At 43.9% G+C, this 20,384-nt stretch overlaps 1 protein-coding gene across 1 annotated transcript; it reads left to right on the top strand.

The window, feature by feature from the left end:
• Positions 1-4,104: 4,104 nt before the first annotated feature.
• Positions 4,105-9,946, top strand: LOC103635508 (uncharacterized). Its single transcript, XM_020543371.3, has 3 exons — positions 4,105-5,567; positions 5,653-5,739; positions 8,591-9,946. The coding sequence occupies exons 1-3, from the start codon at positions 5,089-5,091 to the stop codon at positions 8,601-8,603; spliced, it is 579 nt and encodes a 192-aa protein (XP_020398960.1). The 5' UTR covers positions 4,105-5,088; the 3' UTR covers positions 8,604-9,946.
• Positions 9,947-20,384: the final 10,438 nt, after the last annotated feature.

The following is a 20,384-nucleotide window of genomic DNA, read 5'->3' as shown; positions in this document are numbered from 1 at the left end:
GAGAGATGATGATCGTGCAAGTGATGTGGTGCCAACCACAAGATGCAGTTGGTGGACGACCTAAGGAAGGATGGACATGACCAGTGGATGCTCGCCAAGCGAGTGCCACCCAGCAAACACTGTCTAAAAATAAAGGCAAGCCCCGGTTATATGCATAACCGTTTATATATGCTATTTTACTACACTTAATGTTTGTAGGCTTGTACCGTGCACTTAAGTGTAGGAGTTGCCTGAAACCCTAGTTGCATGAACTCAGGATTCCTTTTGAGATGGATACTAGTATGCTAGGTCGAGTAGCTGCTATACTAAATCAGGATCTCGGTAGAAGTCGAGTGATTTTTCTAGCACTTGCGCGAGGTCAGGAATTGGTTGTATCCAATTTTGATAACAGAATGATGATGGTCTGTGGACACGGATCCATGGGGATGCGTTGTCTATGAGACAAAATTGGAATAAGGATTAACGTGCGGATACCTGTGTCAAGCGTTTGAATGTACTAAACACATGTCGGGAAAAATGGTAACCGGTAAACCTAGTACCTGAGTGAAGCCGGGCGCGGACTTTATCCCTCATGCGACCTGAGACTGGGTCTCCCATTCTAGATATGGTGGGTACAAGTGCGGCCACTGCACGGCGGCGGTCGGGGTCAGTGGAGCATTGTATGCCAAGGCGGTGAGGCCTGGACGCGAACGGGGAATCGATGGGGACGGTTGACATGTGTGGGGACGGAGTGCCCTGACATGTCGTGTGTTTAGGTTTACCTTGCAAGGATAAAACTCGATTCGAATCGTCTGCTTCTCGCAGCTAATGAGACTGCTTGATCCATTGTACTGCATTGAGTAATAAGTGGAAATGAGGTGATTGGCAAAAAGATGTTGATTGATAAAATATTTGATACCATGTATGAATAGCTAGGTACACATCTAGTTAAAAGGATCATACTAAAACTTGAAAAGCTAAAACTTGATTTTAGACTCAGCTAGTGCTTTTGGCAAACCAAACCCCTCAGCCAAACAGCTGCATGTCTAGAGGTAGAGGAGTAGACTCCTCACACCGGGTAAGTCTAGCTGAGTATTAGTATACTCAGCCTTGCTTGTGGCATAATTTTTGCAGGTACCTCCTTGATTTGGTTGATGGTGTGACTTGGCCTCCATCCCTGCCACCGGGATAGACGGTCGAGTGGGTTACTGCTTCCGCAGGAGAGGACCAGGAGGAGTAGCGTGGCCAGGCTTCGCCATGATACTCGGTTTTCTCCGTTAGTTATTTCCGCTGCATTAAAATTTATGGTTATTATTTTTGAAACTCCGATAATGTAACCACTATTAATACTTCTTAAATTTGTGGTATTATGCTTTATTGTATTTCTCTGTGCCTCACCTTCGAGTGAGCTAGTGGTATTCGATCCTGGATAAGTGACTTTATCGGACTAGATCCGAGGGACTGACGGGTTATTCCGATTTAAGTGTGTTGCTGCCTTTAAGGGTGCGACTTGGGCACTTAATCTGGAATAATCCAGGTGGTTCCGCCACAGCTGGTATCGGAGCGAATACCAGTACAGAGAAGTCAATAAGTCATGATTACCAACCTTTTCTAAAGTAAAACTTGCTTAGAAACCAAAGTTGGATAGATATCAGGACGATAAGGATAGACCTAGGACGTGAAGCCTTAGGAAATAGATGGGTAGCTAGGTGGCTATTTATATAGGCCGTAAAGGCTACTACTACTATTAATAAGGATGTTGTAGAAGCACCCGAAAAGTAGTTAGGTCTGAGAAGACGACTAGAATCAGCATGCATCATGATTGTCGCATCATTGTCTCTTGTGCACCAACATGCTTCTCTCACCTTTATTCCAATAATAATAACTTGTGAATAATGTGATGTACTACTATGTTAGGAACTATAAGAAATGCCTTACCTCGTGTCGGATTGGTAAGTCTTATTAGGTCATGTTATGTGTTTCTCTTGTCTTGCTATCTAGGTGGTATTGTAATTGTTCAATCCTTTTTGCCTATAAAATTGTTGCCTTTATTGCCCACAAAAGACCCCCTACTCCAAACAACCTTGTGGTTAGCAAGTGAAACCTCTTAAAAAAAATTCACGCTTGTGTTGGTTTTCTAGCCCTCGTGTGTTTACCCTTGAATTTACACCTACACAACTTGTAGATCTCTTTAGCTTGACCACTAGCTCGACTAAAGCCTCCTTGTGCACTTGTTTCTGTCAAAAAAAACTTTTGGTTGGTGTTTAATTGCGCAAAACAATATCCAGCCCCAAATTCTTCTTGGAAGCCTTGTCCAAAATCCTCATTAAATTCTCCTCTGCTCAACCCAGAAGCCATCTAGGTTGATGACCTCTCTTTTCATCTGGATCTGGTAATCTTTTACTTGTGAATCATGTTGTGACTTTATCATCCAAATCTCTGGATCATTCATCGAGATCTACCCCGTCATCTGGTTATCTGCTATAACCTGTTCTCATGTATCAAATGTGGATCAGTCTAATATCTCCTTATGATCGTTCTCATACTCTTCTCTCCGATGATCATGAATCTGTTTTATCGATTTTATCTATAGACAATGTATCCATTTGGTCCAATGGATGTCGCTGTTGTCTTTGGTTCTCTCATGTCTCTAAAAACTCAACGATCTTGATCTCATGGTTGGTTCCTCCTCATATCAAATGTCATATCAATCTTGGAATGATAATCCCCGTGTTGATCATAAAATAGTTCTCTGAGTTGAAGAAAATTTTCATGTGATGCTCTTTTGCCAACAATCTCTGCTTCAACTTCGGTCACATTCTTATTTTCTAAGCCATACTCTCATGGGCTCCATCTATCTGTGCTATGTGGATTTCTTATTGGTTACGTTGGTAATGGTGTTATGACTAACGACCGATGGTGCCGCGACGAAACCGAGAACCTACTATGGTGCACACATGGTTGAGCTGCTCGGCACGCGCTGGTATCGCGGTTAATGGTCGTGATCCATTATGAGACTATACTGATGTGATATCTTTTGTGGACATTCTCTCAGAGTGATCGTGGCATTTTGTCTCAAGATGTCGCGATGTTCTATCCAAATCAATCTTCAGTATCATGTCTGATTGCATCTTATGGATTGGCATCAACTATCAGCTTGGGAGTTACATGCTTCTCCACCCTTGAAGATCCTCATTCGAATCTCGGGACGAGATTCCTTTAAGGGGGGAAGGCTGTGACACCCCAGGTGTCTATTTCACGTTATATCGGGAGATTTATCCTAATCTCGAATGCTCAGTGAAAATTTCTATTTCTCGATCACATCTATCTCCATTCATCAAGTTACTCATGAATGTTTCACCAAGTTTGGAATTATTCGATCTCAAGAACAGCCAAATTTGGAGCCTGTTAAAACTTTTATTTCTCGGCATGAATGCGAACTCGATAATCCATCTCGATTTATAAATCTCGTCTAAAGCTCATTTAATCAAGCGCTCGACAGTTGCTAGTCGAGCTGTATCCGAATCCAATTTCTCGATGTTCGATCTGTGTCCAAAAATTAATCCGAGTCCGTGCTCTCAAACAGAATACTCCACGTGTTGGCACCTAATTAATTTTATCTAACTCGGCTAAAAATCCCTGTGTTCAATCTAAATTCGAAAATCAACATCGGCAATGATTTTTATTAACCCGACTCATTTTATTTCGATAACGAATCCGAATCCGATCGATCTCCATTCATTTTATTTCTACTTGTGTGCGAGAATTTAATTTCCAAGCGACACCCAAATAAAATGTTTCGGTTCATTTTATTCTGTGGCCTCTCGTTCATCCGTATGTCAGCTCGCTCCGTTCCCTGCGTCGGTCTCAGCCAACGAGTGAGCGTTGTGCGAATCGGCTAACATATGACCACTCCTCTCCAACCCATAAATTGTCACCGTCTTGATAAACAACTCATACGGGAGCTCTTGTCTCAGAGAAATAAAATAAAGATTACTTAGCTCGTAAGTAATCAGCCCCTCCTCAAATACAACCCCACTCTCTCTCTCTCTGTTTTCTCGCGCGCGCCGGCGGCCAGCCCCATCCACTATACGCCAACATCCATCCCTTTTTCTCTCTCGTGCCCGCACGCCACAGTCGGCAGTGCCACCGTGGGGTACAGAAAGTCTGCCACCGTCGCCCATGGCCAGTGCCCGGCCACCGCTGGCTTGGCCACTGCGGCTCGCCGCCCAATCCTGACCAATGGGTTGCCTGCAGCGTCACGTTAAATCCACCTGCAACCGTAGTTCTTCCTCCTCCCTCTGTCCTTAGCGCAGAAGCATCACCCTGTCTTCTTCCTCGACGCCCCCTGCTCCTCTCTCTACCGAGCCCCCATTCTCCACGACGTTTGGCAGCAGGGAGCCCTTCTCCCCCAGCAGGAGCAGAGCCTCCATGGCGTCCGACCCCTCTCCTTTCTCCTCCCCGCTCGGAGCTCTGCCATAGCGCACGCAAATCCCTTCCCCCTCCATTCCTAGGCGCAGGAACTTCTCCCCCACGCCGTCCAACTCCAGGCCGGATCCAATTCGCCCTATCCCTGCTCGCCCAGAATTTCTTGCCCCAAGTCCGGCAATCCCCTCGCCGTGGATTTCCTCGAGCTTGCCTCCCCATGGCCGCCAACCATCCTGCCCCTGCCCCTGGTGCGCTGGGCGCGTAGTGCTCTGACCTCGATGGCCGACGGACTCTAGGCACCCGGAGCTCTATCCGGTCTAGCTTCGAGCACCCTCTGCTCCATTCCTTCACCAGCGCACCCTATTCCATTGAGCACATGCCGCAGGGAAGGCCGTTTCCCCATGGTGCTGCTCTCCGGCGATGCCCCCAGGTCCGGCGACCCCTCTCCTCCATGGTCGAGCTCCCATGGTTCAGACGCCCCTTCCCCATCGGATCCATGGCGCAGGGGAGCAACAGCTCTTCCTCCCCTAGCCTCCATTTCCCTGCTCGGTTTTGTCTTTAACCTCTAGGCCACGACCTTCTCCCATGGCGCGGGCCCTCCTCTAGTCCAGTGCGCGCAAGGAGATCCTCCAATGCCGCACCCAAGGTCCGCTCCAGCCTCCCCTTGTCTTGCGGATAGCCATGGCACCTGGGTCCCCTGCATCTCCCTCATCGCTCCTGCTCCCTATGGCGTGCTGTAGCAGTGTCGAGCTAGTCCCATCCTCCATCTCGTCGATGGCTCCCCTGCTGATATCCCCATGGTCACTTGCCCCTGCGTTTCCCCTCATGGCGCGCTCTGCGCACCGTTGCCGGCATGCTCTACCTCGCTGTCCGCCCCATCTGAATCCGAGCAGCAGCTCGTGCATCAGTTCCCCAATACGTAGCCATGGTGGTGCTCTACGCACCATGCTAACCACAACAGCAAGCCCCAAGCCACTCTCCTCTTCACTCGGTCTGCTCGACGAAATGCCCCTCAGTGCACGCTACTGCCCCCATGCCGTGTCACTTGCGCGAGTGTTCGTCGAGAGCAGCCGTGTCGTCGATCCATGCAACCCCGACGTCTCCGCGTCTCGCTTCGCCGTCGATCTGCACAGTCCCCGTCACAATGCCGTCAATCCGCGGTGAGCTCCTCGTTGTCCCGTACCCCTCTATTCTCTAAGTACCAAATCAATAAAATGTACATTTAAATGTGTGTGTTAATCGCAGTCCTCCGTCGATGTCGCGCCTCGTGCTATGCCTATGCGACGCAATGCGAGCCGGTGGACAGCACATGCGACTCATCGATCCGGCCAGGTTGCTTTTGTTTTATTTACGATTTAGTCGATGACATGAACATGTGCGTGAAAGTATAATTGTATGAATGGACGCGTGTAAAGAAGAAACTAAAGTAGAAAAGAACTCGGATATTTTTATATATATTTGATAGGAAAATATGCAATGCGTTGTTTGATGCGAAAAACTAAGTTACAAAATGCGGATTATGTTTTGGGAAATGCGTCAATATGTGTTTATGTGAAAAGTATAATTGTTCTATGCAATGTGCTGTGATTCGTGATTATACCGAGAGTATATTTATTGATGTGACAAGAAGTTTAGAAAATGCTAGTTTGCATAGAGGATGAATTGTTAAGACTTGAGTGTCGGAGTTCATATACTAGTGGTTACGCTCCGATGATCGAAGTGTCTCGAGTGCACGCCACCATATGGTTGTATGCGAGACGAGGTTATGCGCATGATGGGTTTAGTAAAAAAATCCATCGGTGTCACTGGTGTTAAATTGAGGTTTATTTGCGCGTGGAAAGTAATAATGTATTTAATACTTAGAACTCTTAGTCGATAGTAGAAATTGTTTTGGTTTATATAGAAAGGTGGTGACATGCCAAAGTAGTCGTCGCTTTCTCTATATTATTAAGTCGAGTCGAGACACTGCGTATTGTGCGTTTGATAAATTCGGCTTCACATATAGTGTATGATTGTGCTCACGATTTCAAGCGGACACTCCAAGTAAATCAAATAGGGTTGTGATACAAGTGTGTAATGGAGTTAGTTGTTTTAGGATAATTATTGAAATACTCGGTTCGTATGATAAACATATATACGTTCATGAATTGGGAAGTAAGCGCATGATGGTTTCGAGTTAGAGATTAGTGGTTTACGGTTCGTATGATTTGGTCGATGTGTGAATATACATTTGAATATGTATGTTTATAAAAATGTTGTGATGTATGTTGTGCCTTAGATAGTGATAATAATAGGCAAGCCGACGTATATGTTATTTAGCGGGCTATGTCGTTACTCTAGTTAGCCGAATTGTTGGATGGCTTTAGTTAAGCGCGTAATCGCGATAAATTGCTTGTTGTAGTCTAAATGCGCATGGTTACAGTCGCGGGTAAAAATTAGTAGTGTTCATGTGATGCCCAAGTTAAACTGCAAATTACTATGTGAAGAGCGCATCGATAAACACATATATGTCGGGTAAGATTATTGTGGTAGATGCGTTGCTAATTGTGTATGGCAATTCTAGTGCACAAAATAAATTGTATAAAATTAGTAAGTCTACTTGTTGGTTCTAATTTGATTGTTTCAACTTTAACAAATGGTAAGGTGTTAAAATAATTCAAGTCTCTAGAACGCGACAATTTTTAAGTGAATAGGAGCTGAATTTTATTAGTTGATGTTTTGGGCTGCACGCATTGTTTTCGTTGTGCTGTATGTTTGATGAACTAAATTGTATTTTCTGTAGATATGTGCTATAGAAAAGTGGTAGATAACTTTATTATCTTGCTGGTATTAAAATTTGACAGTCATAAGTCTGATCGTTTAGGAGTTATGTTTTTTATAAATTCAGTAACTGAATCTGCCCAAATTCTGTACAGATTTCAGAAACTGTATTGTTTGCCTAATTTAATGTTACAATCTGTTCATGGTCGTTATAAGAAAGTTGTAGATGCTTTTCTTATCTTGCTTGTGTTAAAATTTCACAACCATAGGCCTAACAGTTTAAGAGTTATGAATTTTACAAACTGGTTGCTATGTTCTGTCCACCGTCAGAACAGATTTAGAAAATTGTGTTGTTTGATTTAGTTAAACATTGAATCACTTCTGGGTGATTATAAAAGTTGCGTAGTACTTTTGCTGAGCTTTCCAAAAAGTCTTGGATCACTCTTTTTGGTGATCTGAAGATTAAGTTATGGATGTTTAAAGTCTGAAGACTGAATCTGCCCAATTCTGGACAGCAAAGCCTTCTAGTGTCTTTTGTCCTTAGTTAAAAATTGAATCACCTTGAGATGTTTATAAATGATATGTAGACAATTTTATTACCTTTCCAGAAAGTCTAGAATCAATTAGTTTGGATGCCTGAACCTGTAGTTGTGAATTTTTGAAGTCGCAAGTCTGAATCTGTCCAACCTGGACAGACCTATTATTTTTGCACAGTTCGACTTTGCTAAGAGTCTAGTCAAATTGAGACGATAATATCAAAGTTGTAGAGTGTTTACCAAGCTTTCCAAAAAGAATTTTTTCACTATGTTTGGATAAATAATTGAAGAGTTATGGCCGAAACAAGCAACTGCTGTGCTGCTGTCCTAATTTTATTATGTTTGGTGGATTGCTCTACTCTGTGGTGTATTTCTTGAGTCAACTGTTTTCTCGTTTTAGCCTTGGTTGAACACGCAGTAACGATAATATAACTAATATAATTGAGCCTAAGTATATAGGTAACTAGTACACGTCTCGCTAAATTAGTAAACTAAATTGGTTAAGGTCTAATAAGTGTTTGCCTAGTAAATAATTGTAAAACCCGATTAAGCAACTATTCCTTTTGAACTAAGTCTGTCTATGTGTAAGTCATCGTAAATTTATGCGTACTTAACTAGTTTAATAATAAGTAACTAATGAATGATAAAAGTGAACGTGGCGAATGCTTGTACTTATGATGTCGTGTTTGCAATAGATAATTATAGGAAGTGTTTGTTGTTTTCCAGTGATGATTGACTACGTATGCCCGATGATGTGTAGATAACTAATGCTAACATGTGGTGGTTTACGGTGTCTTCTAAATTAATGTTAGTTCGCTACTATATCTTTGTATATCTTGTGATATATTTCATCATATTTATACATATGCATCCTGCATCTCATTTAGGACCGAGAGATGATGATCGTGCAAGTGATGTGGTGCCAACCACAAGATGCAGTTGGTGGACGACCTAAGGAAGGATGGACATGACCAGTGGATGCTCGCCAAGCGAGTGCCACCCAGCAAACACTGTCTAAAAATAAAGGCAAGCCCCGGTTATATGCATAACCGTTTATATATGCTATTTTACTACACTTAATGTTTGTAGGCTTGTACCGTGCACTTAAGTGTAGGAGTTGCCTGAAACCCTAGTTGCATGAACTCAGGATTCCTTTTGAGATGGATACTAGTATGCTAGGTCGAGTAGCTGCTATACTAAATCAGGATCTCGGTAGAAGTCGAGTGATTTTTCTAGCACTTGCGCGAGGTCAGGAATTGGTTGTATCCAATTTTGATAACAGAATGATGATGGTCTGTGGACACGGATCCATGGGGATGCGTTGTCTATGAGACAAAATTGGAATAAGGATTAATGTGCGGATACCTGTGTCAAGCGTTTGAATGTACTAAACACATGTCGGGAAAAATGGTAACCGGTAAACCTAGTACCTGAGTGAAGCCGGGCGCGGACTTTATCCCTCATGCGACCTGAGACTGGGTCTCCCATTCTAGATATGGTGGGTACAAGTGCGGCCACTGCACGGCGGCGGTCGGGGTCAGTGGAGCATTGTATGCCAAGGCGGTGAGGCCTGGACGCGAACGGGGAATCGATGGGGACGGTTGACATGTGTGGGGACGGAGTGCCCTGACATGTCGTGTGTTTAGGTTTACCTTGCAAGGATAAAACTCGATTCGAATCGTCTGCTTCTCGCAGCTAATGAGACTGCTTGATCCATTGTACTGCATTGAGTAATAAGTGGAAATGAGGTGATTGGCAAAAAGATGTTGATTGATAAAATATTTGATACCATGTATGAATAGCTAGGTACACATCTAGTTAAAAGGATCATACTAAAACTTGAAAAGCTAAAACTTGATTTTAGACTCAGCTAGTGCTTTTGGCAAACAAACCCCTCAGCCAAACAGCTGCATGTCTAGAGGTAGAGGAGTAGACTCCTCACACCGGGTAAGTCTAGCTGAGTATTAGTATACTCAGCCTTGCTTGTGGCATAATTTTTGCAGGTACCTCCTTGATTTGGTTGATGGTGTGACTTGGCCTCCATCCCTGCCACCGGGATAGACGGTCGAGTGGGTTACTGCTTCCGCAGGAGAGGACCAGGAGGAGTAGCGTGGCCAGGCTTCGCCATGATACTCGGTTTTCTCCGTTAGTTATTTCCGCTGCATTAAAATTTATGGTTATTATTTTTGAAACTCCGATAATGTAACCACTATTAATACTTCTTAAATTTGTGGTATTATGCTTTATTGTATTTCTCTGTGCCTCACCTTCGAGTGAGCTAGTGGTATTCGATCCTGGATAAGTGGCTTTATCGGACTAGATCCGAGGGACTGACGGGTTATTCCGATTTAAGTGTGTTGCTGCCTTTAAGGGTGCGACTTGGGCACTTAATCTGGAATAATCCAGGTGGTTCCGCCACAGTCGGGGGGTGTGGGGGTATCTGCTCTGGCCGGCCAAGGGTGGTGCCGTGCGTGGTCGCGTTGGCACAATCGCCGGAGGCGAGGCTGACCGAGGTGTCTAGGGGCGCTGTGGTGGTCTGGGTTGCCAGGGAGGTTGGGGAAGACCTTGCAAACACTAGGGCAAAGCCTGGGTCGTAAGAACAGGGCTAAGATGTGCAGACGGCGGAGGAGGACCTCAGGCGAACCAGAGGCCGCTCTAGCAAGCAATACCCGCCGTGGTGGGGGATAATCCGGCGCACTGAGGCCGGCCAGGGCTTCGGTGAGAGGGTAGGAGTACTTTACGCCTAGGTTTGGGGCACGGGGAGGGGTTGTACCGGTCGGATGTCGTGGATACGTGGAGGCCCGACGAGGACTGGCTCCAGCAAGCCATAATTTCCCCCGGTGAGACGAAGATAGTGCAAAAGAAGGGTGGGGGAATGTTACTTACCCAGAAATGGTGCTCGAGGCAGCTTGGCATGACGCGAGGGGGCTTTGGTTGGCCGGTCAACGAGAAACCATGGCAGCGGCGAACTCCGACCTGCGCAGGGGAGGGGTTGAGTGCGGACCGGACAGAGGGATCGATGAAAGAGAAAACCACTGCAGGTTCACCGTGGCCGAGGCGACAACAGAGACCCGGCGAGGCCGGCGGAACGGCGGAGCAACATCGGGGGCGGCACTACGGGCTGAGTGAGCGCGAGGGTAGGGAGAGAGTGAATGAGGGGCAGGGGTGAGCTGAGGGAGGCACCGAGTCTTCACCTAGGTGCTCGAGTGACGTGGGCGGGCGAGTCGTGGGGGAGTGGGCGCGGTTGACCGCACGGGGCACATGCCATAGGCACGAGCAGGGCGGTTGCGGGGGAAGGGCTGGGTCTGACGAGCGGCCGCGAGTTAGCGAGGGAGCCCGCGGGCGAGCGAGGCACGACGCTGACGAGGCGGTCCCACAGGGCAGAGAGGGAGAGGGCGAGCGAGCGGAACGTAGCGCCGACAGGTGGGGCCCGGCTATTAGCGGACGCGGGCGCGGGCGGCTAGCTGGGCTGAGTGGGCCGAAAGGCCGAGGAGGGAGGGTGGCTGGGCTTCTTCTCCGTTTTCTTTTATTCTAAATTTCCTAATCCTTTTCCTTTTGTTTTTCTTCTTTTGAATTCAAATTCAAACATGCTCCAAATTCAAATTCAAATAATTCAAATATGTGCATCAAACAAGAGAATAATTTAGGGTAAGCATGACACAACATCTCATGACTCACATAGGTTTTTGATATAGTACAGAAATAATTAATCTCCCACCTAGTAGACATAATTCTAATAAAATGAGGAGAGAGAAGATTATAGAGAGAGAAACAATAGGTAACACCTGAATTTGGTAGGCATTAGAGAAAAAATTTTATACCCCCAAATTCAGGGTGTTACAGGAATCTACAAACACCGGTGAGCCGAATGATAGTGCTTCATGTGCATATTGCCTTCCTTTTCATATTACAGATCGTTGCTGCTTATTTTTTCAGCTTTAACTCGGTAGTGTTCTGATGCTGAGGAGAGGTGTGCACGAAGTCAGGTGGATATTGATCAGATGATGGATAAGGCGATCCAGGCTGGCCGGATATTGATGAAGAGGCCTGGCGTCGTGGTACCTGGCGACATTGTGGTCGATATACTCGCTGCATCGGGTACTTCGAGTAATCCATCTGCTTCTGGCCGACCTGATGGTGATGCCTTTCGTGGGGATGCCCCTGCAAAGTGATTTGAACGTGAAACTGAATATTGGTCGGTTTAAACAGAGGGTAATTTTCCTTGAGATGATTATTTTTTGAGGTCTATCGAAGTTTTATTGAGCGTTGAGTTGCTCCCCTCCTTCGTTGAATGTTTATGCCGGTGGGGCATAGCACGTGCCCTAGGTTTCTGCTGTTGAGTCGATCGCTTCATTAGTTGGGTATGGTGGTGTTGGTCACTTGTTCTCAAAAGCTATAAATCAAGAACAAGGCAACACAAATGTTAATGGTTAAAGACCTTCGTCCTTCGCAACATTATCTCCTTTAGGATATAATGATCTTCGGACGAAGGTCATGAATGACATACCTTCATCATTTCAATATGCAAAGATATAGACATGGACATATGAAACACAAAAGTAGTATGAATGATTATTTTAAATCATTAGACTGTTCACATTATCATTATATAATCATGAACAAACATCAATGATATTTAAATTACACTTGTACCTTCGGCTTGATAGAAGGTGGAAATTCAAGAGTGACGCGTGAGTGATTACCAGTCAACGTGAACAGTACGGGGGTACTGTTCATCTATTTATAGGCACGGGACGCAGCCCGGACAAAATTACATTTGTATCCTTGATAACTAATCATAATCATAGTACAAAATGTCAGGGACTACGTGGTCTTTTCCTCTTTAAGTCGGTGCCATCCTTCGTCTTAAGTATGCCATCATGCCGAAGCTCTTTCAATTGTAGCTTCGGCATATATCTTTATGTCTTATCTGCTTGCATATCGTCTTGCCGAAGGTGTTTTTTGCTTAGAGGACCTTCGGCGAAGAAGAAGGCCCCCAACAGGTGGTCACCCTATGTCATGTAAGCGTGAGGGTGTTGCACTGACTTAAAGCGTTTTCGACTTAAGCCGATCGCTCCATTGGTAGGGTATAGTAGTCACCCTAAGTCATGTAAGCGTGAGCATGGTGCACCGACTTAAGACGTTTTCGACTTAAGCCGACCGCTCCATTAGTAGGGTATATTAGTCACCCCAAGTCATGTAAGTGTGAGCGCGTCGCGTTGACTTAAGGCATTTCCGACTTAAGGCAATTGCTATTTGAGAGTTTGTTTCATGTGAGCGAACAAAGAAGCTTTATTGATAATGAGATCTTTGGTTTACAAAGTGTAGCCACCATCTGGAGTCTATGGTGCCACTACGGGTAAAACTTCCTGAGATGGTCGATATTTCATGAGTTGCGCATCTTTACCCAGTTTTACAAGTTTTACATGAGATGCTCAAACTTTCTGATATACTAGTTTTACACTCTGCAGAGGTTACACATCTTTACCCACAAGTCATGTTATCCATTTGCCAAGGGATTGCGACTTCACATACACATCTACCAAGGAAGCGAGGCAGGGTAACACTACGAGGCATTTACAAAGTTCCACTAGCTTCAGAAAACCCGCTACAGTTTCTAGGAAGCCCCAATACAGGGATCCTTCGCTTGACCTGAAAGTTGCCTAGAGGGGGGTGAATAGGCACGTGGAAACTTTTTTCAACAAAAACTAGAAACGAACTGGGTAAAACCTGTTCAACCGGTGTCAAAACCGGTTCAACCGGTTTGCACGAGCTCAACTAAAGAATGAGATATAAAACTAAATTGATCTCGAAATCCACCCAGTTAACTTTGGAAATGAGATGTTCTAGTTGATCCACAGGGTTCAAAGTAGTAGATCTGAGAAGGGCACTTCTCAAAATCCACACACCAAAAAGATATAAACAAATCTTCCACAGAATGGTGAGAGAACGAAGAACACAAACAAACACAATGAGCAAGAACACAAGAGACACAAGATTTATACCGAGGTTAATTCGGTCACACCACCAAGGTGCCCTACTTCCTCGTTGACGCGCCCACAAAGAGCCAGGTCTCTTTCAACCCTAATCCTTCCTTTGCCGACCACAAAGGTCAAGCCCACACATTAATCTTTGCTCAAACGAGCGGGTAATACAAACTTTCTTGTGGTCTTCCACAAGATTTGTAGACTCACAAGAGACACCTAGTCGTCTAGGAGCTAGAAGCTCCAAGAGCAATGAATCCACAAAGAACTCGATGTAGTACCAAAGCTCGAATCAAGAAGAACAAGAAGGATTTGGAGATGAAGCACCAAAATCGCAGCTCTTCAATCTCACTCAAAGATTTCTCTCCAAAGATTTGAAATGGGAGAGGCAAGAGGTGTGTGAGAGAGAGTGGGAGGTGTTTCTCAGGTTAGAAATGGAGTCCAAGTCGTGCTCTTGTGTGGGGGAGAGAGGTAGGAGTGAGTTTATATAGGTGGGGCTCCAAAACTAGTCGTTTTTGATTTTTTTGCACAAAAACCGGTTGAACCGGTTTTCAAAAAGCTGCGCACAGCTTTTTGGCTGACACAGCAGACTGACAGAAAAAAGTGAACAGTGTAAAAAACCGGTTGAACCGGTTTTAAAACCGGTTGAATCGGTTTCCACCAGACTGAAAACCGGTTGAGTGTCCGGCTGAACTAGTATTTGAATACCAGCTAAACCAGCCTGAAAACTAGTTGAACCAGTATTTGAATACCAGCTGAACCAGCCTAAAAACCAGCTAAACCAGTATTTTCCAAAGAGCAATTTTGGCAATATAGACTTAAAAAGGTTGTACTACATACTTTCACTAAGGATTAACAAGGGTAAAATATAAGTTTTGGATCAAGGATTTTGAGCTTTAGTACCAACACCAACCTTCTTTATGGATCCCCCATGATAGTACGACGATTCCTATACTCAAGTTAAATAAAATATAATTAAGTAAACTTCTTGAGTCATTGGTGTCTTATGTGTGATTTCTTCATGGCGTTGCTTCATAAGGATCACAAATATCTTTGTCTCACCTTTTGAAGCAAACACAAATCAAACCATGTGACTTGTACCATTTCACCATATATGAGTTCAAATCATGGCTGTAAGTCACCTTACTGATGCATCAACATATTATAACTCTTCATAGCTGATTAGTTCATCGACTTAGTGCAAGTACTCTCTTCTTCACCATAGCCATGGTACCTCGGTCCACAAGCCGTCGCTTGGCTTTCACCTTCGCTTAGTTCCTCGAAGCCTTTTCCTTGCTATCTTCACCCTATCAAGCCATTCTTGAGTCACATCATATTGAGCATCCATTGAGAGAATCATATCTTCAATATTGTGAACCTTGCTTGAATGTCTTCTAGATATAACTGTTAAGATCAATCAAGCTCTAGTTTGATTCTCATAGAAGCATATATGGACTGATAGTAATATGGTCAAGCCAATTCATGATTCCTCATATATTATTCACTTTGGCTTGACCAATCCTCTTAATCACTTCAACCTCTATTCTGATCATATCTATGTAGTGATTTCTCACGTCTTGTCCATATATATTCAAACCAATACAGAGACCATATTATATCCATTTGCATTGTCTCATTGGTTATTTAACCTCGTGTTGAACCTTTGTTCATTGATCATTATACACTATTCAAGTATGTTCACCATACTGAATTTCCTGTTCAACACTTAGCAAACTCGTTAGACCTTTAAATGTGTTGTTATGCAAATCACCAAAACTCACAAAAGGAATGAATGCACTTTCAATCTCCCCCTTTTTGGTGATTGATGACAACACATTTAAAGCGTACATAAGATTTGATAAATAAGATTTTGAATCCTATGATATCTTTTCCTCCCCCTAAATATGTAAATTTCAAAAAATAACACTTTTGAACTTAAATGCCAAAAGCACATATTTGGGTCAAAGTATGGAGACAATTTATATCATACTATTCATGGGGTGCAGTTTGTCATAAAATAAATGTGATGCTTGTTGGGGGTATGCTTCGTAGCCAAAGATCCTAAAGGAAGAAAACACCTTCGGCAGATTCTATTAGAGGTAGCGCCAAAGCTATCACCTATAAAGCTTCGGCACAATGACAGATCTCAAGACGAAGGGGTGAACCGACTTAAAGATGAAATGACTTAAAGACCCATGATGTTTTGTGTCATTACTATAGTCGATTGTAAAGGGCATAAATGTAATTTTACACAGGCAGCGCCTTGTGCCTATAAATAGATGAACAATACCCCCGTACTGTTCACGCAATCTTGTAATCACGAACACGTTACGCCGGAATTATTACCTTCTGCCAAGACGAAGGTATAAATGTATCTAAATATTATGTTTTAGTATTCAAATTTGTGCAATAAAATATGTGAATAATATTATCTGTTTACGCTACATCTCTCTATAACATTTTATGTTTTATATTTCATTTTATGTTATTTTATAAGTCTGATCACGAAGGTGCAACCTTCATGACATTTTGCTCATGGCCTTCGTTCGAAGTTTATTATATCCTTGGGGAGATAATGCTTCAGCGGACGAAGGGCATTAATATTTAACATTTTATTTTGCCTTGTTCTTGATTCATAGCATTTGAGAACAAGTCCCCAACATTGGCGCCCACCTCCAGTGAACTCACTTCCACTTTCTGAGCTAATGGCTTCGTTCAACAACCAAGCTGGAGCTGCTTTGGCTCCAAAGCTCGTACTCTCGATAACAGGCGGTTCATGCTCAGAGCCGGTCAACAAGAAGCAGAAGAAGGATGCATAGAGAAGGGTACATCATGTTGGGGTGCAAGGACCCTTCATCAAATCAAGATGGTCTCACATCCCAATTACCTTCTCCCAAGAGGACCTTCAGCTCAAGGATTACCCTCACAATGATGCTATGGTTATTTCTTGTGTTATCAAAGGGTTTTTGGTTCACAATGTTCTAGTTGACACAGGCAGTGCAACAGATATTATATTTGCCAAAGCCTTCAGACAGATGCAAGAGCCAGAGGATAAGATTCATGATGCTACACACCCTCTTTGTGGCTTCGGAGGAAGGCAGATTGTAGCGCTCGCCAAGATCACGATGCCAGTGACCTTCGGATTTGTCAACAATACAAGGACTGAGCAAGTTGTGTTTGATATTGTCGACATGGAGTACCCCTACAATGCAATCATTGGTCGTGGGACACTCAATGCTTTCGAAGCAATTCTTCATCCAGCATATCTCTGCATGAAGATACCTTCGGATCAAGGGCCTATTGCTATTCATGGTAGTCAGGAAGCTGCCAGAAAGGCCAAAGGAAACTGGACAGATTCAAAAGCAATCCATAATATAGATGGAGCCGAAGCTTGTGAGCAATACAAGTACAGAAGGGAGAAGGCTGCTGCGGCCGATCAGCCGAAGCCCATGCTCTTATGTGAAGATATAGCAGAGCAGAAGGTGTTGCTGGGATCTCAATTATCTGAGGAACAGAAGAAAAACCTAACAAGGTTTTTGTTCAACAACAAAGATGTCTTCGCATGGTCTACCAACGATCTTTGTGGTGTTAACAGGGATGTCATTGAACACTCGCTCAATGTCGATCCATCCTTCAGACCCAGAAAGTAGAGGCTTCGGAAAATGTCTGATGACAAAGCCGAAGGTGCTCGGAATGAGGTGAAAAGACTTCTTAGATGGAGTCATCAGAGAAGTAAAATACCCAGAATGGCTAGCTAACACTGTTATGGTGAAGAAGGCCAATGGCAAATGGAGAATGTGCATTGATTTTACTGATCTCAACAAGGCTTGTCCGAAGGATGAGTTTCCATTACTAAGGATAGATTCTCTAGTGGATGCAGCATCTTCGTCGGAACTCATGAGTTTACTAGATTGTTATTCAGGCTACCATCAAATCTGGATGAAGAAGGAAGATGAGCCAAAAACCAGCTTCATAACCCCCAGTGGTACATATTGCTACCTTCGGATGCCTGAGGGGCTCAAGAATGCTGGAGGAAGCTTCAGCAGAATGACAGCGAAAGTCCTTCATTCTCAGATAGGCAGAAATGTGCTAACATATGTTGATGATATCATAGTAAAAAGCACGAAGCAAGAAAATCACATTGTTGATCTGCAGGAAACATTTGCCAACTTTAGGCAAGCTGGCCTGAAGTTGAATCCAGAAAATGTGTCTTCGGAGTAAAGAAGGGAAAATTCCTTGGTTGTTTGGTTTCAACAAAAGGAATCGAAGCTAATCCGAATAAAATCGAAGCTATTCTTCGGATGGAGCCACCAAGTACAAAGAAGGGAGCCCAGCGACTGACGGGAAGACTGGCATCTTTGAACCGATTCATATCTAGATCAGCTGAGAAAATTTACCATTCTTCGAAGTGCTGAAGTCAGCCGCAGTCTTTCAATGGGGATCAGCCCAGCAGAAAGCCTTCAAAGAGCTGAAGCAGTATATGATAGATCTGATGATGCTAACTCCACCCGCGCCAGGGCTCCTCTGCTGTTGTACGTGGCAGCTTCGCACTCTGCAGTGAGTGCAGCACTTGTCCAGGAGAAGCTTGAGGGACAAACTAAAAAGCAAGCCCCAGTATACTTTGTCTCCGAAGTCCTCAATTTATCAAAGAAAAATTATACAGAATTGGAGAAGGTGCTATATGCTGTCTTAATGGCCTCCAGGAAGCTTCGACATTACTTTCAAGCATACCATATAATTGTTCCTTCATCACAGCCTTTGAAGGACATAATGAGGAACAAAGAAGCTACTGGAAGGATTGGAATGTGGGCTGTGGAACTCAATGAATTCAGCATTGATTATGTGCATAGATCCTCGATTTAGTCCCAGGCGTTAGCAGACTTCATCGCTGACTTGACGCCAAGGGCTCAGGAAGAAGAAGCAAGTAAAGATGCTGAAGCTTGGATAGTGTTCTGCGATGGTTCCTGGGGAACCTTCGGGGCAGGTGCAGCCGCTGTTTTAGTTGCACCTTCCAAAGTTAGAACATGCTATGCAGTGAAACTTGATTTCAGCTGCACAAATAATATTGCTGAATACGAAGCTTTGCTTTTGGGGCTTCGTAAGTTAAAGGCAATGGGGATAAGAAGGGCGGTTCTCAAAATTGATTTCCAAGTTATTTCTGGTCATGTTGACAAGAGTTGTAAAGCAAGAGATTCGAAGCTCGAGAAGTATTTGAATACATTTCGAAGGCTTGAAGCTTCTTTCGAAGGGTTTTCTGACAAGAATATTCCACGAGGAGAAAATGAGCACGCTAATCTGCTAGCAAAGTCAGCAGCGCAGGGGCTACCTTTACCTTTGGAAGTATTCTTTGAGACAATAAAAGCACCTTCGGTGGAACTTCTTGAAAGAGCAGTGCTCAATATATCTCCTGTTCATAGTGAACATTGGAGAACAGAGATTATATCTTTTCTCTAGGGCAACTGCCTTTCAGATGACGAAGCTTATAACAAGAGAATAGAGGCAAGAGCCCGACCATATGTAATGATAGAAGGGGACTTATACAAACATGGAGTCTGTTCTCCATTGCTCAAATGTTTATCCATAGCCGAGGGTATAGAATTGATGAAGGAAATACACGCAGGCCTATGTGGATCTCACATCAGATCTAGGCCCTTGCTGGGAAAAGTTTTTTGTCAAGGATTTTATTGGCCGAAGGCAGCTTCGGACGCAGCAGAATTAGTCCAAAAATGCGAAGGCTGTCAAAAATGTGCAAGAGATCAAAAGCAGCCTTCGTCTCTGACTCAGTTAATACAGCCCACTTGGCCGTTGTAAAAGTGGGGCCTTGATTTGCTAGGCCCACTTCCACCAGCACAAGGAAATTTAAAATATGTTGCGGTGGCGGTAGAATATTTTTCCAAATGGATTGAGGCAAAACCTTTAGCCACAATAACTTCGGTCACTGTTCAGAAATTGTTTTGGCAAAATATTGTTTGTCGCTTCGGAGTACCGAAGGCTATTACTGTGGACAACAGAACACAGCTTGATGCCAAAGCTTTCAAAGAGTTATGTGAGCAAATTGGCACGAAGATCCATTTCGCATCTGTTAGACATCCGGAGTCAAATGGACTTGTCGAAAGAGCTAATGGTATTATAATGACAGGAATAATGAAGTCAATTTTCAATCAGCCCAGAGGAAACTGGCCAGATGAATTGATCAAAGTGGTGTGGAGCCACAACACAACGATGTCAAGGTCAACAGGCTTTACACCATTCAAATTACTGTTTGGTGACGAAGCGATAACCCCGGAAGAAGCTAAAGCAGGATCGATAAGACCAGTGGCTGCGGCAGAGGACGAAGCTGATTATTCTGTGGCAAAAGATGCTATAGAAGGAATCAGGCTTCAGGCTATGGAAAACATCAATAAATATCAAGCCAAAACAATAAAATGGCGTGACAAAAAAGTTTGATTAAAAAATATCAGGCCAGGGCACTTGGTACTTCGGAGAGTTGCCAACCTAGATACAGTAGGCAAGCTACAGTTAAAGTGGGAAGGACCTTTCCTGGTAGTATCTTCATCAAGACCCGGTTCTTACAGATTGAAGGATATGGACGGCAACGACATTCCTAGATCTTGAAATGCGGATGAGCTTCGGCGATATTATGTGTAGCTTGATGTAATCTTTTTATTTTTTCTATGGCACCCTTTTCCTTTCTAAA

The sequence above is a fragment of the Zea mays genome, chromosome 8, assembly GCF_902167145.1.
Source record: "Zea mays cultivar B73 chromosome 8, Zm-B73-REFERENCE-NAM-5.0, whole genome shotgun sequence".
NCBI lineage: Eukaryota > Viridiplantae > Streptophyta > Magnoliopsida > Poales > Poaceae > Zea > Zea mays.
The sequence above is the reverse complement of the archived record's forward strand: the minus strand, read 5'-3'. Positions and strand labels throughout refer to the sequence as shown.

Excerpts from the sequence above, each read along its gene's own strand:
- LOC103635508 (XM_020543371.3), top strand. The coding sequence starts at position 5,089 with ATGGCACCTGGGTCCCCTGCATCTCCCTCATCGCTCCTGCTCCCTATG. Across the intron at positions 5,568-5,652 it reads CACAATGCCGTCAATCCGCG|TCCTCCGTCGATGTCGCGCC; the intron begins GTGAGCTCCTCG and ends TGTTAATCGCAG.